The sequence below is a fragment of the Chanodichthys erythropterus genome, chromosome 16, assembly GCF_024489055.1.
Source record: "Chanodichthys erythropterus isolate Z2021 chromosome 16, ASM2448905v1, whole genome shotgun sequence".
Taxonomy (NCBI): domain Eukaryota; kingdom Metazoa; phylum Chordata; class Actinopteri; order Cypriniformes; family Xenocyprididae; genus Chanodichthys; species Chanodichthys erythropterus.
Window position 1 is genome coordinate 33,913,988 of NC_090236.1, and position 18,705 is coordinate 33,932,692.

The window sequence follows — 18,705 nt, forward strand, 5'->3', positions numbered from 1 at the left end:
GTGTGTGTGTGGAGGACAGACTACTTATTCACAGAAAACCCTAAGACTGTCTCAATCAAACAGGAGAGGGAGATGCTGATGAAAGCTGGGATGTAGAGTGACAATAACTGGGACTGTGCTTTAAAAAAGATTGTGAATCCGAGGTGCAGAGGATGTGTAAAAGCTGAGATGAGAATCGGACTGATAACAGGCCTCTCGGAGCCCCTGTTCACCTTCCTCATTCCCATCAGGCTTCAGGGGACATTTATTAAACAAGAACACGCAATGTTGTGTCTCAGGCTACCTGATCCTTGCACTTTCGTTTCATTAATTTGACTGAATAATAGATCCCCTACAGACTCACTCTGTGGTCGCAGAAAGGAATTACTCTGGACTTAAAAACTTCATTAATAAGTAATTCTACACAGTCACTCTCTCTAAATGCAATATTTTTAAATGCAGATTAAATGCATACAGAAATAGAATTAAACTGGAGAAATCAGAAGCATTTTGTATAGAGCAGTACACTGCACCTTTTCGCATAATTGCTTAATATTTAATAGACTGGACAAAGTTGTTGAAATAATTATATTTGGTTTAAATCAAAATTTTTGATATTTCTTTTACTCCACAAATCTTTAGGATATTAAGCAAAGATCATGTTCTATTATGATATTTTGTAAATTTTGTAAAAATGTGTTTTTGTGAGTGGATATGCATTGCTAAGGACTTCATTTGGACAGCTTTAAAGGCGATTTTCTCAATATTTAGATTTTTTAGATTCAATATTTAGACCCTCAGATTCCTGATTTTCAAATAGTTGTCCTATCCTAACAAACCATACATCAATGGAAAGCTTATTTATTCAGATTTCAGATGATGTATAAATCTCAATCTCAAAAAAAAAAAAAAAAAAAAAAAAAAAAAAAAGACCTTATGACTGGTTTTGTGGTTCAGGGTCACAGACTATATGCCTAATTTTTGGTTAAAATTGACATGTTTTTAGAAGCTGGTGCCTATTCTGTTTAGGTCCACCATTTTTTAGCTTCAACTTTTTAATTTCAGTAGTCTCTCAATTCATTTGAGGTTTTGAAAATGGCATGCACAATAATTAATTATAATACAATTAGAAACAGTTAAGATGGAGTACAGCATGTCACACTGTAGGACATTTTTGTCACACTGCAGTACATTTTCAAGGTATTAAGCAATTTTGACACATTGTTTCTAACAGCTAGACTCCCATATGCTGCATCCATACAAATAAATTAAATTTAGATATTTTTCTTTCATGTAGATTTGTCACATGGCAGGACTGAATAAACAAACATGGTAGTACTTTCCACTACACATTACAAATTTAATTTTAACAGCTTAAAAGCTTGGAAAATGTTTATTTATTTCCTGCTGGGGTCCTGATTAGCAATATTTGCAAGGATACCCAAGAGATTGCCCCCAAAATTCAAAGGGCTTAATAAATAGTACAAACAATAGAGTATAGGTTTTGTTCTTTGGGCCTCGTATGCCTTACTTACAGGATAGAAAAAAATAAAACTGCTTCTGCATATATTCTGGAAAGAAATCAATTAAAAAAGTATGTCTTTCTTATGTATAAGGCACTCACTGAGTGCCTGCTGGATATCAACAATGATCAGTCAATCACAGAGCCACTGGGTACATGTTTCCTGGCAAAATTGTCATTTACCACCCAGAGTCTTAAAGGCTCCCTGCATCTCATTTGAATTGATAAAAATGCTATTATTACCTAAGGTACATGTTTAATTTCAGTTTTACAAATTACTGTGGCAAAGCTAAAGCAGTTAAATATGCAAATAATAGCAGTGCTAGACTTTATTCTTGGCCTGCAAAAATGTGCTAATGATCAGTAATATATCAAATTAAGTGTTTATGACCCACAATGGTGAATAACTTTTTTGCTAAACTGTACTTTTTTGTTTTTTTGAATGGACAAATGCACTTTCAGGCCCTGTTTACACTAGTGCGTTTTCTTTTTAAAACAGCATTTTAAAATGAAAACGATCCTCGTCTACACTGGCATTTCCACGGTGTTTCAGAAACACTGTCCGACCGAAAATGCATGTCACATGACCATTCATGTACACTAGGCATTCACGTACAAGTGTAAATAGTTGTCTCTTGTGCATGTAGGCAGTTTCAGTATTTAAAAAATGCAGTTTTACTTCACAACAAAGCCAGCAAAGATTTCAGTTCAGTCTCCATGTTATTGTTTACACGGCCGTCAAAATTATGCAGAGCAAACGTGGGCTGCCACGCCATCGTTTTCAAAAGTCTTCGTTTTGGCCCGTTTATACTGAAACAAAACCCCGGCATTTCTAACCAAAACGTGGTCTGCAGCGCTTTCGAAAGTCTCCATTTTCGTGGTTCGAAAACGCTGGTGTAGTGTAAATGACAGGCATAACCGTGGCAAAACTTGTGCATTTTAAAACACACTAGTGTAATACTGTGAAATATTATTATATTTTAAAACAACTCTTTTATATTTTAACATATTTTAAAATATAATTTATCCCTGAGATGCTAAATCTGAATTTTCAGCATCATTACTCCAGTCTTCAGTGTCACACTTCAGAAATCTTTCTAATATGCTGATTTGGTGCTCAAGAAACATTTATTATTATTATTATTATTTATTATCATCAATATTGTGCCTCTTAATTTTCTGAAAACAGTTTATTTTTATTATTATTTTTTTAGGATTCTTTGATTATTAGAAAGTTCAAAAGAACAGCATTTATTTGAAATAGAAATATTTTGTAACATTTTAAATGTATTTACTGTCACTTTTGATTAATTTTAAGGCGGACCTATTGTGCCCCATTTTACAAGATGTAAAATAAGTCTCTGATGTCCCCATGTGTATGTGATGTTTTAGGTCAAAATACCCCATAGATAATTTTTCTTTTATGGCATGTTAAAATTGCCACTTTTAGTGAAAAAACGACGCACTATAATGTCAGAAACTGCAAATATATGCTGCATGGAGATAGAACAGGTATAGCTTAGTTCAATTACGGTTATAACTTATATTGCCTTCTTGTTTTTATCCACTATATTAGTACAGGCCTGATGAGTTTTATGACATTTATTGTATTTCACACAAAAGATGGTGTCCGTTTTCACTCTAGAAAATCACTGTAAGCGCTTAATAAAACACTGCAAGTGTGTATTAAAATATTATCCATAAACTCTCTCTCTTATCCTTGTATTAGCACCAACATACACAGCGAAGTACACAGAAACACTCGTTACAACTAACAGTAAACGAATATATAAAGCCCTTATGTCTTTCCGGTGGTGCTTAATAAACTGGTAAACTTTATATCTGTAAATCAACTCTCAGATGAACTGTTATAAAGTGCCCGCACCTTCATTACTGCCATACAGTATCACTCTGGAGACTGTAAGCTAGATCACAAACAGTTTTTACTTGTATATCCTTTAGTAGCACATTTTTAGCACAGTCTCTGTTTTGTATTGTCCATTTGTATTGATATTAGTTCACTAAGCAGTCCGGTGTGAATTGATTCGCGCAGACATAAACGAATTTCGGCAGAACTGAGGGAGCATTTACCTGGAAAACCAAGTTAATACACCTCGTTTTCAGCACCTCAGAATTAGGGAGTAAATGAAGAGAGCTATTTGGATTAATCCATCCAGCTACAGAACACCTAAAACGTTTGGGAGACATTCTCGTCAGTGCAGCAATGGCGGACTAGTGAACGCGCTCAGGGCGGGTCTATGTTCAAACGTCAGTGTCTGTCAGCATTCGTGGGCGGGGCCTGTGGCTTTTGTGACCTCACACTGCCAGGGATCTGGAAATGGTTTGTTCTGAGACACTGCTTATGATTTATGGGGATTAAAAAAAGGAGTGGGTGGATTTTTATCACTACAGGGTGGTTGTGTACACACACTGCCAACACACATTTATGTCCAAATTAATTTAATGCATCCTTGCTGAATAAAAGTACTAATTTCTTTAAAATCATTAAAAAAATCGTACTGACCCCAAACGTTTGAACAGTCGTTTATATAATATATTTATCAAAGGTTTAATAACAGAGAAGTAAATTGCAAATGCAGTAAAGTATATTGATTTATCATAATTAATGTATGATTTAGTTTGAAGATTGCCTTTTAATGGCTTTAAAAATTTAGTTAATAGCTTTCTCTCCAATTTGCATCTTCTCTACACCATACTATTTTCATGTTTTGTTTTTTTTTAATCTGTTTTTCTCAAATTAGTCAGCATCAGTGTTGCAAATCTAATATTACTCTGCATAATGCAGAATGTAAGGTCACTTGTATTGCATTAACAGAATAATCACTGGCATTGTCAGCATATTGATGACTACTGCTTTGCACAAAATGTCAGCAAATATCAAATGCTTTCTTTAGCCTTTTCCACACATTGTCTTCCCACTGATAACAAGTTAGTTTCCGTGTTTGGTAACGCCATTCTCCCTTTGTATTTGCATCCGTCTCCTCACACGTGTTTTCAGGACGGTCCGCCTGCTCCTGCTCAGGGTGCAGCCTCGTCAGTCCCATGAACCCAAATCATGAGCGACGTGCCTGCGGTTTGCCCTGACAAGACTAATCAGTTGAACTCAGAGTGATTAGACCTGTCTGAAGCATGAACACTACTGAGGAGGGCTGACACATGAAATCTGCTGTGCATGCATATATACTTTAACACACACAAGAGCACCTATTTATAGCACTGCACGTCTGGAGAATCACCATATTGATGTAAACATGACAATGAGGTCATTTTCTCTTGACCCTGAAGGAGATGAATTAATATCAGTCACACAGAGAGGCGATTAGACTACAGAGCAGACCGTGGTGTGAATGTGAGGTGGTTAGTGCCAAAGTCAAAGACTCTGTAGTGAGGTAAAATCTGTCGTGTTCATAGCTGCTTCACACATTAGTCTGAATGGGCTAAACTGGTGGAAGGAAGCATGACTTCTTGCATCTAAATTACCTTAAAAGGTTTAAAAACACGAAAGGATCTGTGAGTCACAAAGTTTTTAGCAACCACTCAGCACAGTTAAGTGAAAGGTGCACCTCTGGGTCTGACCATAATTATACTTGAAGTATTTACTAAGAATTTGTTGACTAATGTGTAAAATATGTGTAAACTTGATGTGACTATTATTTATTTAGTTGGTTAGTAGTGTAAGGTAACTTATCTTCCATATTCCTTCAACTTGAAAATATCAAATTGAACTAGAAAACAAATTGGACAAAATGAAAAACAAACAAACATACCTAGATATGGGACTTTAGTCAATTTAGAGGTTTACCACACACACACACACATACACATACTGTACTGTATTGTACTGACACTAGTATGATGAATTATTAGTTATTTTGTATTTTATATCATTTCTAGTACATTTACAGCCCTAGATACACTCTAAAAAAAATGCTGGGTTAAAAACTACCCAAGTTGAAAATGGACAAACCCAGCGTTTGAGTTGTTCTAACCCAGTGGTTGGGTTAAATGTTTGCCCAATGTGCTGGGCAGTTTTATTTAACCCAACTATTGTTTAAAAAAATGACTATATGGCTGGCTTAAAATGAACCCAAAATAGGTTGGAAATGAAAAAAATCAGACACATAATTACTAGAGGCAACAATAATAATCAAAAGGTGAACATTTATTAATAAGCAGTTTAATAAATGTTTGTTTTTCAATCATTATTCATTAAACTTAATAAATGTTCACTTATTATACATATTAATAAATGTAAATTTTCAACAAATTTTGTTCATTTTAAGCAAGCAATACAGTAATTTTCAAACAATAGTCGAGTTAAATAAAACTAAAACAACCAAATCACTTTTTTTAGAGTGTATGGTTGAAACATATCTAAGGATGTAGATGTACTAGAAATGACACAAAATACAAAATACGTTTTAAAAGTATTTGATTTGACATGCTCTTTATTGTGACGATTTAGTTAACAGTAATGTCTTTCTATGGATGTTTCATTAAAACTCCCTCACAAAAATGTACAATGGTAACCCCCCACCAACACCATGTTTACATTTAAAAACTAATTAAAATGATAAACACATCCAGTTATTTACAGTGTTTAAGGAAGTCCCATAATCATTTATGATGATTTTTTACAGTATTAAAGGGTTAGTTCACCCAAAAATGAAAACTCTGTCATTAATTACTCACCCTCATGTCACTCCACACCTGTAAGACCTTCGTTCATCTTCAAAACACAAATTAAGATATTTTTGATGAAATCCAAGAGTTATATGACTCATCCAAAGACTGCAATTTAACCAACTGTCTCAAGGTCCAGAAAGGTATTAAAGGCATTGCTAAAATAGTCCATGTGACTGCAGTTCAACCTTAAAGGTGCCCTAGAATTAAAAATTGAATTTACCTCGGCATAGTTAAATAACAAGAGTTCAGTACATGGAAATGACATACAGTGAGTCTCAAACACCATTGTTTCCTCCTTCTTATATAAATCTAATTTGTTTAAAAGACCTCCGAAGAACAGACAAATCTCAACATAACACCGACTTTTACAAAAGTCAGGGTGTACGTCCCCAATATTTGCATATGCCAGCCCATGATCAAGAATCAAGACATTAGACAAGGCAGTATTAACTTCTGTAACTGTGCACAGCCTAATCAACAGACTTTATGCAGGTAAGCAAGCAAGGAAAACAGCGAAAAATGGCAGATGGAGCAATAATAACTGACATGATCCATGATAACATTTTTAGTGATATTTGTAAACTGTCTTCCTAAATGTTTAGCATGCTGCTAATGTACTGTTAAATGTGATTAAAGTTACCATCGCTTCATACTGTATTCACGAAGACAAGAGCCATCGCTATTTTCATTTTTAAACACTTGCAGTCTGTATAATGCATAAACACAACTTCATTCTTTATAAATCTCTCCAACAGTGTAGCATTAGCCGTTAGCCACGGAGCACTATCAAACTCATTCAGAATCAAATGTAAACATCAAATAAACACTGTACTTACACAATTAGACATGCTGCATGACGAACACTTTGTAAAGAACAATTTTGAGGGTTATATTAGCTGGTTATAATAGCATGGATCAGCTCATATTTAATGATGCCCCAAAATAGGCAGTTAAAAAAATTAATTAAAAAAAATTCTATGGGGTATTTTGAGCTGAAACTTCACAAACACATTCAGGGGACACCTTAGACTTATATTACATCTTGTAAAAAAAACGTCCGATGGCACCTTTAATGTTATGAAGAGATGAGAATACTTTTTGTGCGCAAAAACAAAACAAAAATAATGACTTTATTCAACAACATCTTCTTATCTGTGTCTTTCTCTTACGTTGTTTACGTCCAGCGCTTCCAGGTTCTACATCAGAATGGCGACTCATTATTGGCCGGCTCCTGCGTCAGCATCCTCGCATGTGTTGTGCTGCTCACGTGATCAGCTTTGGCCAATACTGAGCCGGCATTCGGACGTAAACACGGAAGCCTTCACTGTGCTTACTGTGTTACCTGCATTAGGATAATGACAGGGAAGAGAACAGATTGTTGAATAAAGTCGTTATTTTTGTTTTGTTTTTGCACACAAAAAGAATTCTTGTCGCTTCATAAAATTAAGATTGAATCACTGCAGTCATGTCGACTGTTTTAACAATGTCTTTAGTACCTTTCTGGACCTTGAAAGTGTTGATTATATTGCTGTCTATGGACGACTCATATACATCTCAGATTTCATCAAGAATATCTTAATTTGTATTCTAAAGATGAATAAACGACACGTGGAACGACATGAGGGCGAGTAATAAATGACAGAAATTTCATTTTTGGGTGAACTAACTCTTTAACAAAAGTCTTTTGGCAGAAATCTGATACCACCCTAACTGATGTCCCTCAAGGCCACATACTGTAACTGTTAGGGCTCAGCATAATTTTATTACAATTTTATTTTATTTTCTCTTATTGATAATGATTGTTTTAATGCACTGTATGTCTGCTTTCAGGAGAATGTCTCTGTTTCGATGGCTACATGAAGGACCCTGTTCACAAGCATCTATGTATTCGCAATGAGTGGGGCCCAAATCAGGGGTGAGTATCATAAGAATCTCATGCCGTCTCTGATATACAACAGCGCTACTACAATCAGGTATCTGGCACCTAGAAGTTGGTCGTACTTGTTATCTTTAATAAAATGTCTCCAGTGCCGATAACCAGCCAGGTGTTATGCACTGTAGGGAAATTACATTGGCTTGTTTGAATTAATTAGCTTTTTTGCACGATACTCTTCCTCTGGAATTGGAAAAGGGATTAGTGAAGCTCTTGGTCATTTTAGATTTGTGTGACAGTGATTTGCATTTCAGTATACTAATGAAATGCGTGTATTGTGCATTTTAAATTGCTTTACATGCGTAAGATGATGTAATTCGTCTCTTGCGTGCCTCGTCCAAGAACTACTATTAAAATGATCAAAGTCATTGTAGTTATTTTTAAATTCTGCTGTACTTCTTTTTAGTTTCAGAACTTTTGCTGTTGCCCTATGATATTTTGCAGAGGGTTGAATAAGAACAGATGGCTTGCATCTGAACAGATGCTATCTTTATTCTGAAGTAGAAATGTCATTATGCATAACCAAACTGATGCTTTTTAAGTCAACAGATAGATGAATGAAGCACAGATACAAGAGAATTGCATAAAATATTGAGATTTTTGCTTCTTAACAGTCCAGAAATAATGAAAGCTCTTAAGTGTTAGGAGCACAAGTTGCTAATCCCGGAAAGACTTGTATTTAAGATGTTTGAAGTTAATTAGACCCTCCCTGAGGAGAGTTTCACATGCTCATCTGGGTTTGAGGCTGTCGCTCTGCAGCAGTTTGATTAAGAGTTGGAGGTGAGGAAATCCTTGGCATTTTAATTGGGAGGGATATGGGAGTGATGACGGTTGGTGAGATGGATCCGATAATTAGAAATCAAATTGGAACAATCAGGAAGATTGCCTTAGGGGAGTGGAATAGCACTGGATGTGCTTGTTCCATTTGTGCCATGCTGTGAAGTTGTGAACAGTTTTTAATTGACTCTAACACTTAGTGGAGGAGAAAGAAAGTCCGACGCCAAATGCTTTTGTAAAGTTTCAAAGTGCCAAGATGTTTCTTAAACTGTTTCCTGCAAATGTCCATGTAATAACTTACTTTGTGGCACAGACAAAAATTTTACATTACCCAACGGTTGGGTTAAATGTTTGTCAAACCTGCTGCGTAGTTTTATTTAACTCAACTGTTGTTTAAAAATTACTGTTTCGCTCGCTTAAAATGAGCCCAAAGTATGTTGGAAATGAACATTTCTTAATAAGTTTAATGGATAGTAATTTAACAATAAGCATTTATTAAAACTGCTTATTAATAAATGTTCACCTTTTGATTATTATTGTTGCCTCTAGTAATTATGTGTCTGATTTTTAATTTCCAACCTATTTTAGGTTCATTTTAAGCCAGCCATATAGTCATTTTTAAACAATAGTCATCAAACTAAAGGTCAAACAATCGCTGGGCTTGTCCATTTTCAACCCAATTTGGGTTGTTTTAACCCAACATTTTTTAAAATATGTGGTAATGCTTTCTCCGAACTCTCCTGCTTTTGGAACTCTGAATGCTGCAGGACAAATGTTGATGTTTAAGCAGTAGGTGATCTGTGGTGTGAAGTGGTGTAACCAGGCTGAAACTGCTCTTTTGCTGTGAGTAACAGCTTACTTAGAGAGGCATCAGCTCCTTGTCTCTTCTCTTATACTGCAGCGACAGTCCCTGTCCCTACAGCTGCCTCTCTGCATTAATCTCCATCAGTTCACATAGAGCTTTGGATAAATACACACTTGAAGTCACACTCAAATCTATTTGGCACTGACTGACAGAGGTGCTGCTGTCGGTCACAGTTTTTATACACAGCATCTGCTGGAAGCAGTTCTGTGATGTTCGTATCAGGAACATAATTGGCTTGATGTGAGTTCATAAAGGAACTCCCTTTTATAAGATGGTTATGTTTTCATCACAGAGTCATGCAGTTTTAAAGGTCACGTGGCTTAGTGAAGTCTGGAACTATTTAACAATGAATGAAGAGTCTATGGTGTGACATACAGACTTTTTTTATTATTATTTTAAGCATGAATTATTCATTTTGTTTTTTTCCCTTTCTGTTTTGCAGCCCATGGCCATACACTATTTTCCAGCGTGGCTTTGACTTGGTGATGGGAGAGCAACCATCTGATCGCATTTTTAGGTGAGAAAAAATAATGGGTTAATTTCAATGTTTTTCTAGTGATAAAGTATGTTTACAAGCTGCATAAAAGGTTAGTTCACCCAAAAATGAAAATTCTGTCATTAATTACTCACCCTCATGTCGTTCCACATTCGTAACACCGCCATTCATCTTCAGAACAAAAATTAAGATATTTTTGATCAAATCCGTTGGCTCAGTGAGGCCTGTATTTACAGCAAGATAATAAACACATTCAGATGTCCAGAAAGCTACTTAAAAAAGAATATTTAAAACAGTTCATGTGACTACAGTGGTTCAACCTTAATGTTATGAAGTGATTAGAATACTTTTTTCGAAAAAGTATTCTCGTCGCTTCATGTCTTTAGTAGCTTTCTGGGCATTGAAAGTGTTGATTATCTTGCTGTCAATGGAGGCCTCACTGAGCCATTGGATTTCATCAAAAATATTTAAATTTGTGTTCCGACGATGAATGAAGGTCTTACGGGTGTGGAACGACATGATGGTGAGTAATTAATGACATAATTTTCATTTTTGGGTGAACTAACCCTTTAATTCATAAAATTGAAGAAAAAAAAAACATGATGTGAAAATTAAGTCAAACAAACTTAATTATTTAAAATTGTATTCCGTAAAATGATCCCATGATGTGAACCTCTAAAATGTTCTATATGTGAAGCGCCTGACAGAACCCTTTAAGGCCCTATATAAGATCTTGTGTACTTAAGAGTGTACATAAAACTTAAAGTAATTGCAAAAAAAAAAGTTTTGCTACTTTTATGTAATGCAGTTCAGTTCATACATTAAGTGTATCTTAAATATCCAAATACTTTTTGGGGCTACTTTATAGCAAAATGTTTACATTCCATTATTTATGACTGCAGAAAATGAGCTTTGAAAAAAAGGTGCTGACAAGTATGTAATAGGCTTCTTTTGAGACGGAGTAGCTTGTGAAATGCAGTACACTTATTTTGTCATTTTGGCTAAGCTGACATTTCTTTTTTCACCTTCAAAGAGCTCCTTTCACAGTTCAAATAAAAACTTGAAAATTGAAAAATGATGTAATTACTTTTAATACAGGGCCACCGAATGCATTTGCCCACACATACAAACATTATCCATGCACAAAGGAAGGGATTTAGATGATGTTTACCTCTGGCTACTGGAGACTCTAGACTTATCAGTTCATTGCTTTATGCACTTGAGATGTTTCAATCTGTGAGGTCTATGTTTTGGAATATTTAGCAATGCAAATCCAATTGTAGCAACATATGGTTTCCTTCAGTTGCCATGCATAATCTTCATGCGCTGAATTATTCATAGATCTCATTCATGACATTGCAAAGTCTTTTGATTGTTCAACCCTAATTCGTTTGCACAAATCGCATGCTATTTATTTACAAATCTTATGAAAAAGAGTTCTTCCGTATTTGAAGACAACACCGGGAGGGCATCTTGTAATTGGAATCTGTGTTATAACCCCAAAAGGTGTAAAATCTCATATCCCTTGGCTTTGGGCCACCAAACAAATACATTTCATTGGGACAATTAAATGTTTTATTTCCAAACAAACCTGCACAGACGTGAATGTTCGAGACGACTCGAATGAAAGATTTATTTTCAATTTCACAGAGCTTTTCCTCATACATCATTGATTTGTGCCATGAATGAATAGGAAAGGCCATAATCAATTTTGAATGCTTCACTTATTCATTTATATATCTAGCTTTCAATATCAGACTCAGAAATGAAGTGACTGATATTTATTAAACTTTGAAAGTGGCGTTATGAAGTACAAGAGTGTGAGATGGAGAGGAGATGTGTTGTTATGGTGCAACTAACCGGCAGTATTTTTAATCTGGAGTTTTATAAACACTTCAAATCACTCTGTAATCTGATTTGCTTTCCAATCTGCAAACCATTCAAAGTTAGAAAATAAGAGCCTTTCACACTCAAATCATGTATTATGGTGTCTGTAAACATCTAATGCATACTTTCGTACCCACATGATTATGTTGGATACTGCTGCTGCTAACAGAAATGAATTTTATGGTGATTTCTTTTCCATCCTGTTCTGAGGTTGCGTCTTTGTTTGTCATTGAGCCAGTGTGCTGAGATAGTTTAAAAGGTACCCTGATGATTTTTGATAGATGTGTTTTTCCCTTTTAACTTCCACCTGCGAAGCGGGAGTTTTATCCCGGACTCAGTGTTTTCTTCAATAATCCATTTACAAGTCACTTTCCTGCAAAACTCAATTGAAAAATCTTCCCACTAGCAGGCAACAATATTCAAATGTGTCAAGCTTCACGTTATGTCCCTTTTTTCTTGAATCTGCATATTGCAAAGTGCTTGAATGAGTTTTCAGCAAATCTGTGGTGTGCAAACATACCTTTTTGGGATGTCATGGAATAATCTACAAGTATGGACTGCACTGAAATTTCAGCCTCAATTTTTTCAGTCTCAAATTTGGCGAGAAACTGTTACTTTAAAGGGATAGTTCATCCAAAAATTAAAATTGCGTCATCATTTACTCACCCTTATGTTGTTCCAGACCTGTATGAGTTTCTTCTATTGAACACAAAAGATGATATTTTTAAGAATGTTGGTAACCACAGACAGCTGACGGTAGCCAATGACTAGTATTTTTTTTTCCCGTCACTGTAAAAAAGTAATACGCTCTGTCTACTCAATAAAATTGTAGCAACAGATTACAAGCAATATTATGAATTAAATATACAAATTCAGTTAGAATTAATCAAATTAATTCCTTAAAAGTCAACCATTTAAAATGTGTAAAACAAACACCATTACAAAAAAACAAAAACTGACATAAAAGCAAAGAGTCAAACTGGCCAACTAAATGAAACACTGATCACCATAATATTGTCCAGACATTTTCAATAAAATCAACATCAACATCTAAACCTTTGTTAATTCTTATGTTTCTCTTTGCTTCAGTGATTCTGCTTGTTATCCAGATATTTTTGTTTAAATTTTACTTAAATTGTAACCGTTTTAAATGGTTGACATCTAAGGAATTCATTTGATTAATTCTAACTCAGTTCCATTTGTTGGATTTAAATAATAATATTGCTTGTAATCTGTTGCAAAAATTTTATGGAGTAGCGTATGGAAGTCAGTGGGTGCGGTCAACTGTCTAGTTACCAATATTCTTAAAAATATCTTCTTTTTAGTTCAACAGAAGGAAGAAACACATACAGGTTTGGAACAACACAAGGCCCAACAAGCAATTTTGCATTTATAAGACGTTTAATAGCTAAAACATTACTACAGATCCACTATGTGATGAAATTACACTTACATCTTTAGATATTATTGACATTGCGAACATGATGGGATATTAACAATCTCATGCGCTGCCTGGCAAAAAAAAAACTGCAATGAATCAGTTTTGACACTAAGTGGGCTACAAATAGCATAGAACATGTCAAAGAAATTAAATCAGACAGTTAAACCAGACATCTCACAAGTTATTTTAAACCTAAATTTAGGGTTATTTTGTCTAGAAGTGGGTTACTCATAGCCAGACTGTCGGGTCTATAGGTAACTGAGACGGTGCAATGGCGGCTATTGCTTGCCGGGGGGTGAGTAAATGTGACATAATTTTCATTTTTGGGTGAACGATCCCTTTAACAGGTCTGTTTACCATTAACAGCAGGAGAAAATGCTGTGCTCACAAGAAATGAACAAGGCTTAATTGGATTTAATGTAAACTGTAGCCGATGATGGATGATATATTGACAGAAATGAGTTTGTGGTTGCAGTTGATGAGTCAAGCGCACCACCCCAGGTGCAATTAGATAGATTCATGGGGACAAATCCAAACGGATGAGTTCAAGCTTGCTGGGTATTGCGGCATATTGTGGTGAAACACAACTGCATTTGCATTTTCTAGTTGTGCAAACTTTAAACTATACGTTAAACACATATTTGCATTTTCCCCACAAGTGACAGTCCTCTTGTTATCGGTGCATTAATGATGTTAGTCACAGTTGCTTTTCTGTCCTATTCACTAGTACATGAGGTATTTAACACATCTCATGTAACGTGTTAATAGGAATGGTCTCATGTGAGAATGCTGAGAAGTTCATTTTCATGTGAGAAGTTAACACCTTTCCTGAAATAAAAGGAAAATTTAAATAGCAAATGCATTTTTTTCCCAGTATGTGCTGTTTTATTTAAACCATTTATAAAATCATTGAAAATCAGATATTATTGAAAAATTACCAATTTAAAGAGTAGTCCACTGAAGGCGAGTCGAGGATGAACCCAAGTGCAGATGGCTTGACTTGAACAAACTCAAACATGAACCATGTACAGAAGCTCACCGAAAGCAGGTTACAAAAAAAAAAAAAAAAAAAAAAAAAAAAATCTAGACCAGGCACGATGGAAACATGAGGGCCATAGGCCTATATAAAGTACAAAAGGGCTGCGTCCAAAATCGCATACTCTCTTGAGTAGATACTTATTTTGTGGAAGTAATTACTTCATGACTGCTAAAAAGTAAGTTCTATATAGTATGAATGTGTTTAGTATGAAGCCCTTATCATGTGACCCACCAGCATCACTTGCATCACTTCACTGCCATTCATAAATCCTCTCCCCTGGCCTTATGGGATAGTAAAGTGTCCATTGTATGCACACTTTAGAATCTTGCTGGAAGAATTAGGTCATCTGGGTACTTTTTGCCTATTTTTTTATGAGTGCTGTGAATTTGGACATGCTTCTTTTGTCACATGCTCTTTTTGGCTAGGGCTGGGACAATACATCAAATCTCAATTCACGATATGAATAATCTGGAGCGATTTTGATATTTTCTGATGTATCACGATTCTCTCTCGAATCGATTCTGAGCTTAGTTTTTAAACAGCAGATGGCACTACTATACGTGCTTTAGAAACACTCGTACACTGCCTGCTTCCAGTTCCTTCACACACACCACTTAAACCTAAAATAAATAAAGTTCGAAAGGGTTGAAGTGAATTACAAATCTCGCATCATAAAAGCATTCTGAGCCAAGGAGCAAGTATATTTAACCACTTACGTGACCCGAACGCATGAGCGCTGTCCAGCTGTCTTCTTCGTGAGCGTTTGAGAGTGTGCGGTTAAAAACTAGCGTAGAGCGCCATCTGCTGTTAAAACTAAGCTCAGAATTGATTAGAGAGAGAAAATATCAGGATCAATCCAGATTAATTGTATCAATCGAGAATCAATATATCATCCCAGCCCTATTTTCCCTATTTTCAAGCCACTGGAAGGCAAGTCTGAAGCCTTTAGCCAAAAATACGTAACGGCTTATGCTAAAGCTGAGGCTTTGGTGGTATGTGCAGGTGTGAGTGCAGGTGTGGAGAACAGGAGGATCATGGGGAATGTAGTCCAGGGAGACAAGGGATCTGTGACAACTTCAATCCCTAAATTTACTCTCCTAATGAAGTCCCTTGCAAAGCATGCTGGAAACTACCGATCCACTGCACAGTTAGTTATGTCATAATTTGTGCGTTTCACTCAGCAATGTTAAGTAAACTGAACAAACACTTACTAAGTAAAGCTGACAATACTCATTTTTAGTAGAAACAACACAGTTAAATTACGTTCATGTAGTTACATGAGTTTTTTAAGTAATGTGAACAAGGGTGGTTTGAGTGAAACTAACAACAGTGAAAGTTCATTTTTTTGAGTGTGGATGGATTTCAGTGGAGGAGAGGCTTCACTACACAGAATAAACCATTTTTGTGAGGAAATAGCTGATCATTTAATGAATTGATTTCCTGTCTGCTAATCTTTAACATGTTTTTTCACTAAACAGTACTTTTGTTGGGAATGATATGTAGATTTTACTATGATAAAAACGGCGGGCACTGACGTCACTCACTGCCATCATAGGCTGAGTTGCCTCACGTGATCCAAGTTAGCCGTTACACTTTCTTCAACGATAAAACCCCGACCCTCGCATCTCCCAATAATAAGACAATCTCTGCACATTATATGAAACAGGAAACATGACTATGACAAATCACAAAATAAAAGACATGGAAACATCAATGTGAATGAAACTTTTCTGCTATTTTATTATTATTATTATTATTTTTTTTTTTTGACTAAGAATATTTTTGTTGGTGCATTGGTGTCGGTGAGGTTTTAACTGTAATTGAAATAAGTCAGTTGATTAATTTGTTGTTATTATATTTTGCTTACCCCTGCTTCTGTAATCATAACAGTCATAAAGCAATACAGAGATCCCCAGTCTCACTAGAGGCAACAGATAATGAGATTCCTTCAACTGCTTTTATCATCAGTTCTCAGATGCTAGTACAGCTGTGTATCTACAGTGAGAGTGCAGAGTGCTATAATTGAAGAACCTGCATTTGAACCTAGGAAAATAAATAAATGAGGCAGCTGGCAGTGGCTTATTTATTCAAACACAGGAAAATTCGCTAGTTTAATAGACTTACTGTAACTGTAATCAAGAAAAGCAATTTATTGCACCGTTTTAAACAGCAGCAGGTGGAGAGTTCCATTCATAGTACACAAGAGGAGAGTTATCTGAAGATTATAGTTGCTTTTCTCTCTGTTTTTTAGCAGTTAATTAAGGGTCTGTTTAGTTGAGTGTATTATGTGATTCTTGTTTGATTTTTTGACAGAAAATTATGACTTAATTCAGCAAGGTAGCCTTAAATTGATCCAAAGTGACCTTAAAGGCATTTATTTTTTGAATTAATGTAATTTTTTTTTTTAACAAATGGTGTTCTCTTAAACTTTATAATCATCAAAGAATCTTGAAAAACATGTATCATGGTTTCCACACAAATCTTAAACAGCACAATGTTAATAACAATTTTCTGAAGGAACGTGTGACACTGGAGACTGGAGTAATGATGCTGGAAATTCAGCTAATACGTTACATATATAATATTTTATATAACATGTCATATATATATATATATATATATATATATATATATATATATATATATATATTATGATATGTTATATAATATATTAAAATGGTAAACAGTCATTTTAAATTGTAATAATATTTCACTGTTTTACTGTTTTTTTGATACTGTACTCAGTCTTGGTGAGTGTAAGAGACTTCTTTTCAGAACATTACAAAATCTTATTGATCCTAAACTTTTGAATAGTACAACAACAACACCTGCATAAATAAAGCCAACAAAGAGTAAAACAATATTCCTATAAGAGTAACCACATAATTTATTCATGCCGCAATATGTGCTGGGAGCTCGCAAACCCTTAGCAAATCAGCAGCATTATTCATTATGGATCTGTTAGCCCAGTTTGAACAACATTTGGGTGAATATTGCCAGTCTAACAAGGGTTTTTATCTAGATTCAAAGTGATTTACAATTCTTAGTAGGCTATGCATGACTCAGAAGCCCTGTATGCTTCATAAAATGTCATTTTATTCTTACAGTGTAGGTGTAAATCACATCTACACCTGCATAATACTGGAAAAGTAAAAGAGCTTTCAATAATGTAATCAGACAGTATTTTTTCTTGGCATAATGTATCTTATGCAAATAGAATTACTGAGGTGATTGTTTAGCTTTAGCCTTCCTGCAGTGCATGGGTGGAATATACAATGATAGTTGAGATTACAGGGGAAAAGCAAATGAATAAAAGAATGAATCAGCAAGTGAATGAATCAATGAATCATTCAAGCACATCTTGGCTATTCTGAACTCACGTCTTCAGAGGAAAAAAAAGAGCATGCTCATACTCGTGCTCTCGGACACTTTTTCCATTGTATGCAAGTCAGTTCTGGACAGAACATTTATTGATTGAGTGTTATGACACGAAGTCGAAACCTCAGGACTTCAAAGTGAATTGAAATGAAGTAAAACAGAGTTAGCTTGTACATGTGCCAGTTTTAAATTACTTCTACAAACTCTTTGGACCTTCTGTTCTGGGCATTATTGTACAATGCTCGGTTGCTTTGTTTTTGTAGTCCTCTATGAATATCCACCCACGAGTTGATCTTATCTGCCTGGACGTCTCTCAGCAGTAAAACCAGGGGGGAGTTTTCAAGGTCAGATAAGCATTCCGGTAATGACTCAAGTTTTAAAATGTGCTACTCTTCTAGTGTGAGGGTCAAACTGGAAACGCTGTTATATGCGATTTTGCAGGAGAGAAATGTAGGAGGCTATTTTTTTCTGTCAACTTAAGAATACAATCAATTTGAACCTTTAGATAGTCCAGTAAGAAAACACATTATTTGTTAAACCCCTGCACAGCTGTGCAGAGGCGGATACAATAAACCACATAAATAAATGTCTTTATATATTATACATGTGGGAGTCTCTCATGAGGATGTATGGATTTTTTTTTTTCTTGGCAGAAATCATTTGGCAAATATGAACAATAAC

General features: G+C 35.3%; 1 protein-coding gene across 1 annotated transcript in view; it reads left to right on the top strand.

The window, feature by feature from the left end:
- Positions 1-18,705, top strand: part of astn1 (astrotactin 1) — a 282,848-nt gene that overhangs the window by 107,246 nt on the left and 156,897 nt on the right. Inside the window, exons 9-10 of the mRNA XM_067364076.1 lie at positions 8,039-8,123; positions 10,226-10,300. Of these exons, the coding sequence (XP_067220177.1) occupies positions 8,039-8,123; positions 10,226-10,300 (160 nt within the window). The remainder of the gene's footprint in view (positions 1-8,038; positions 8,124-10,225; positions 10,301-18,705) is intronic.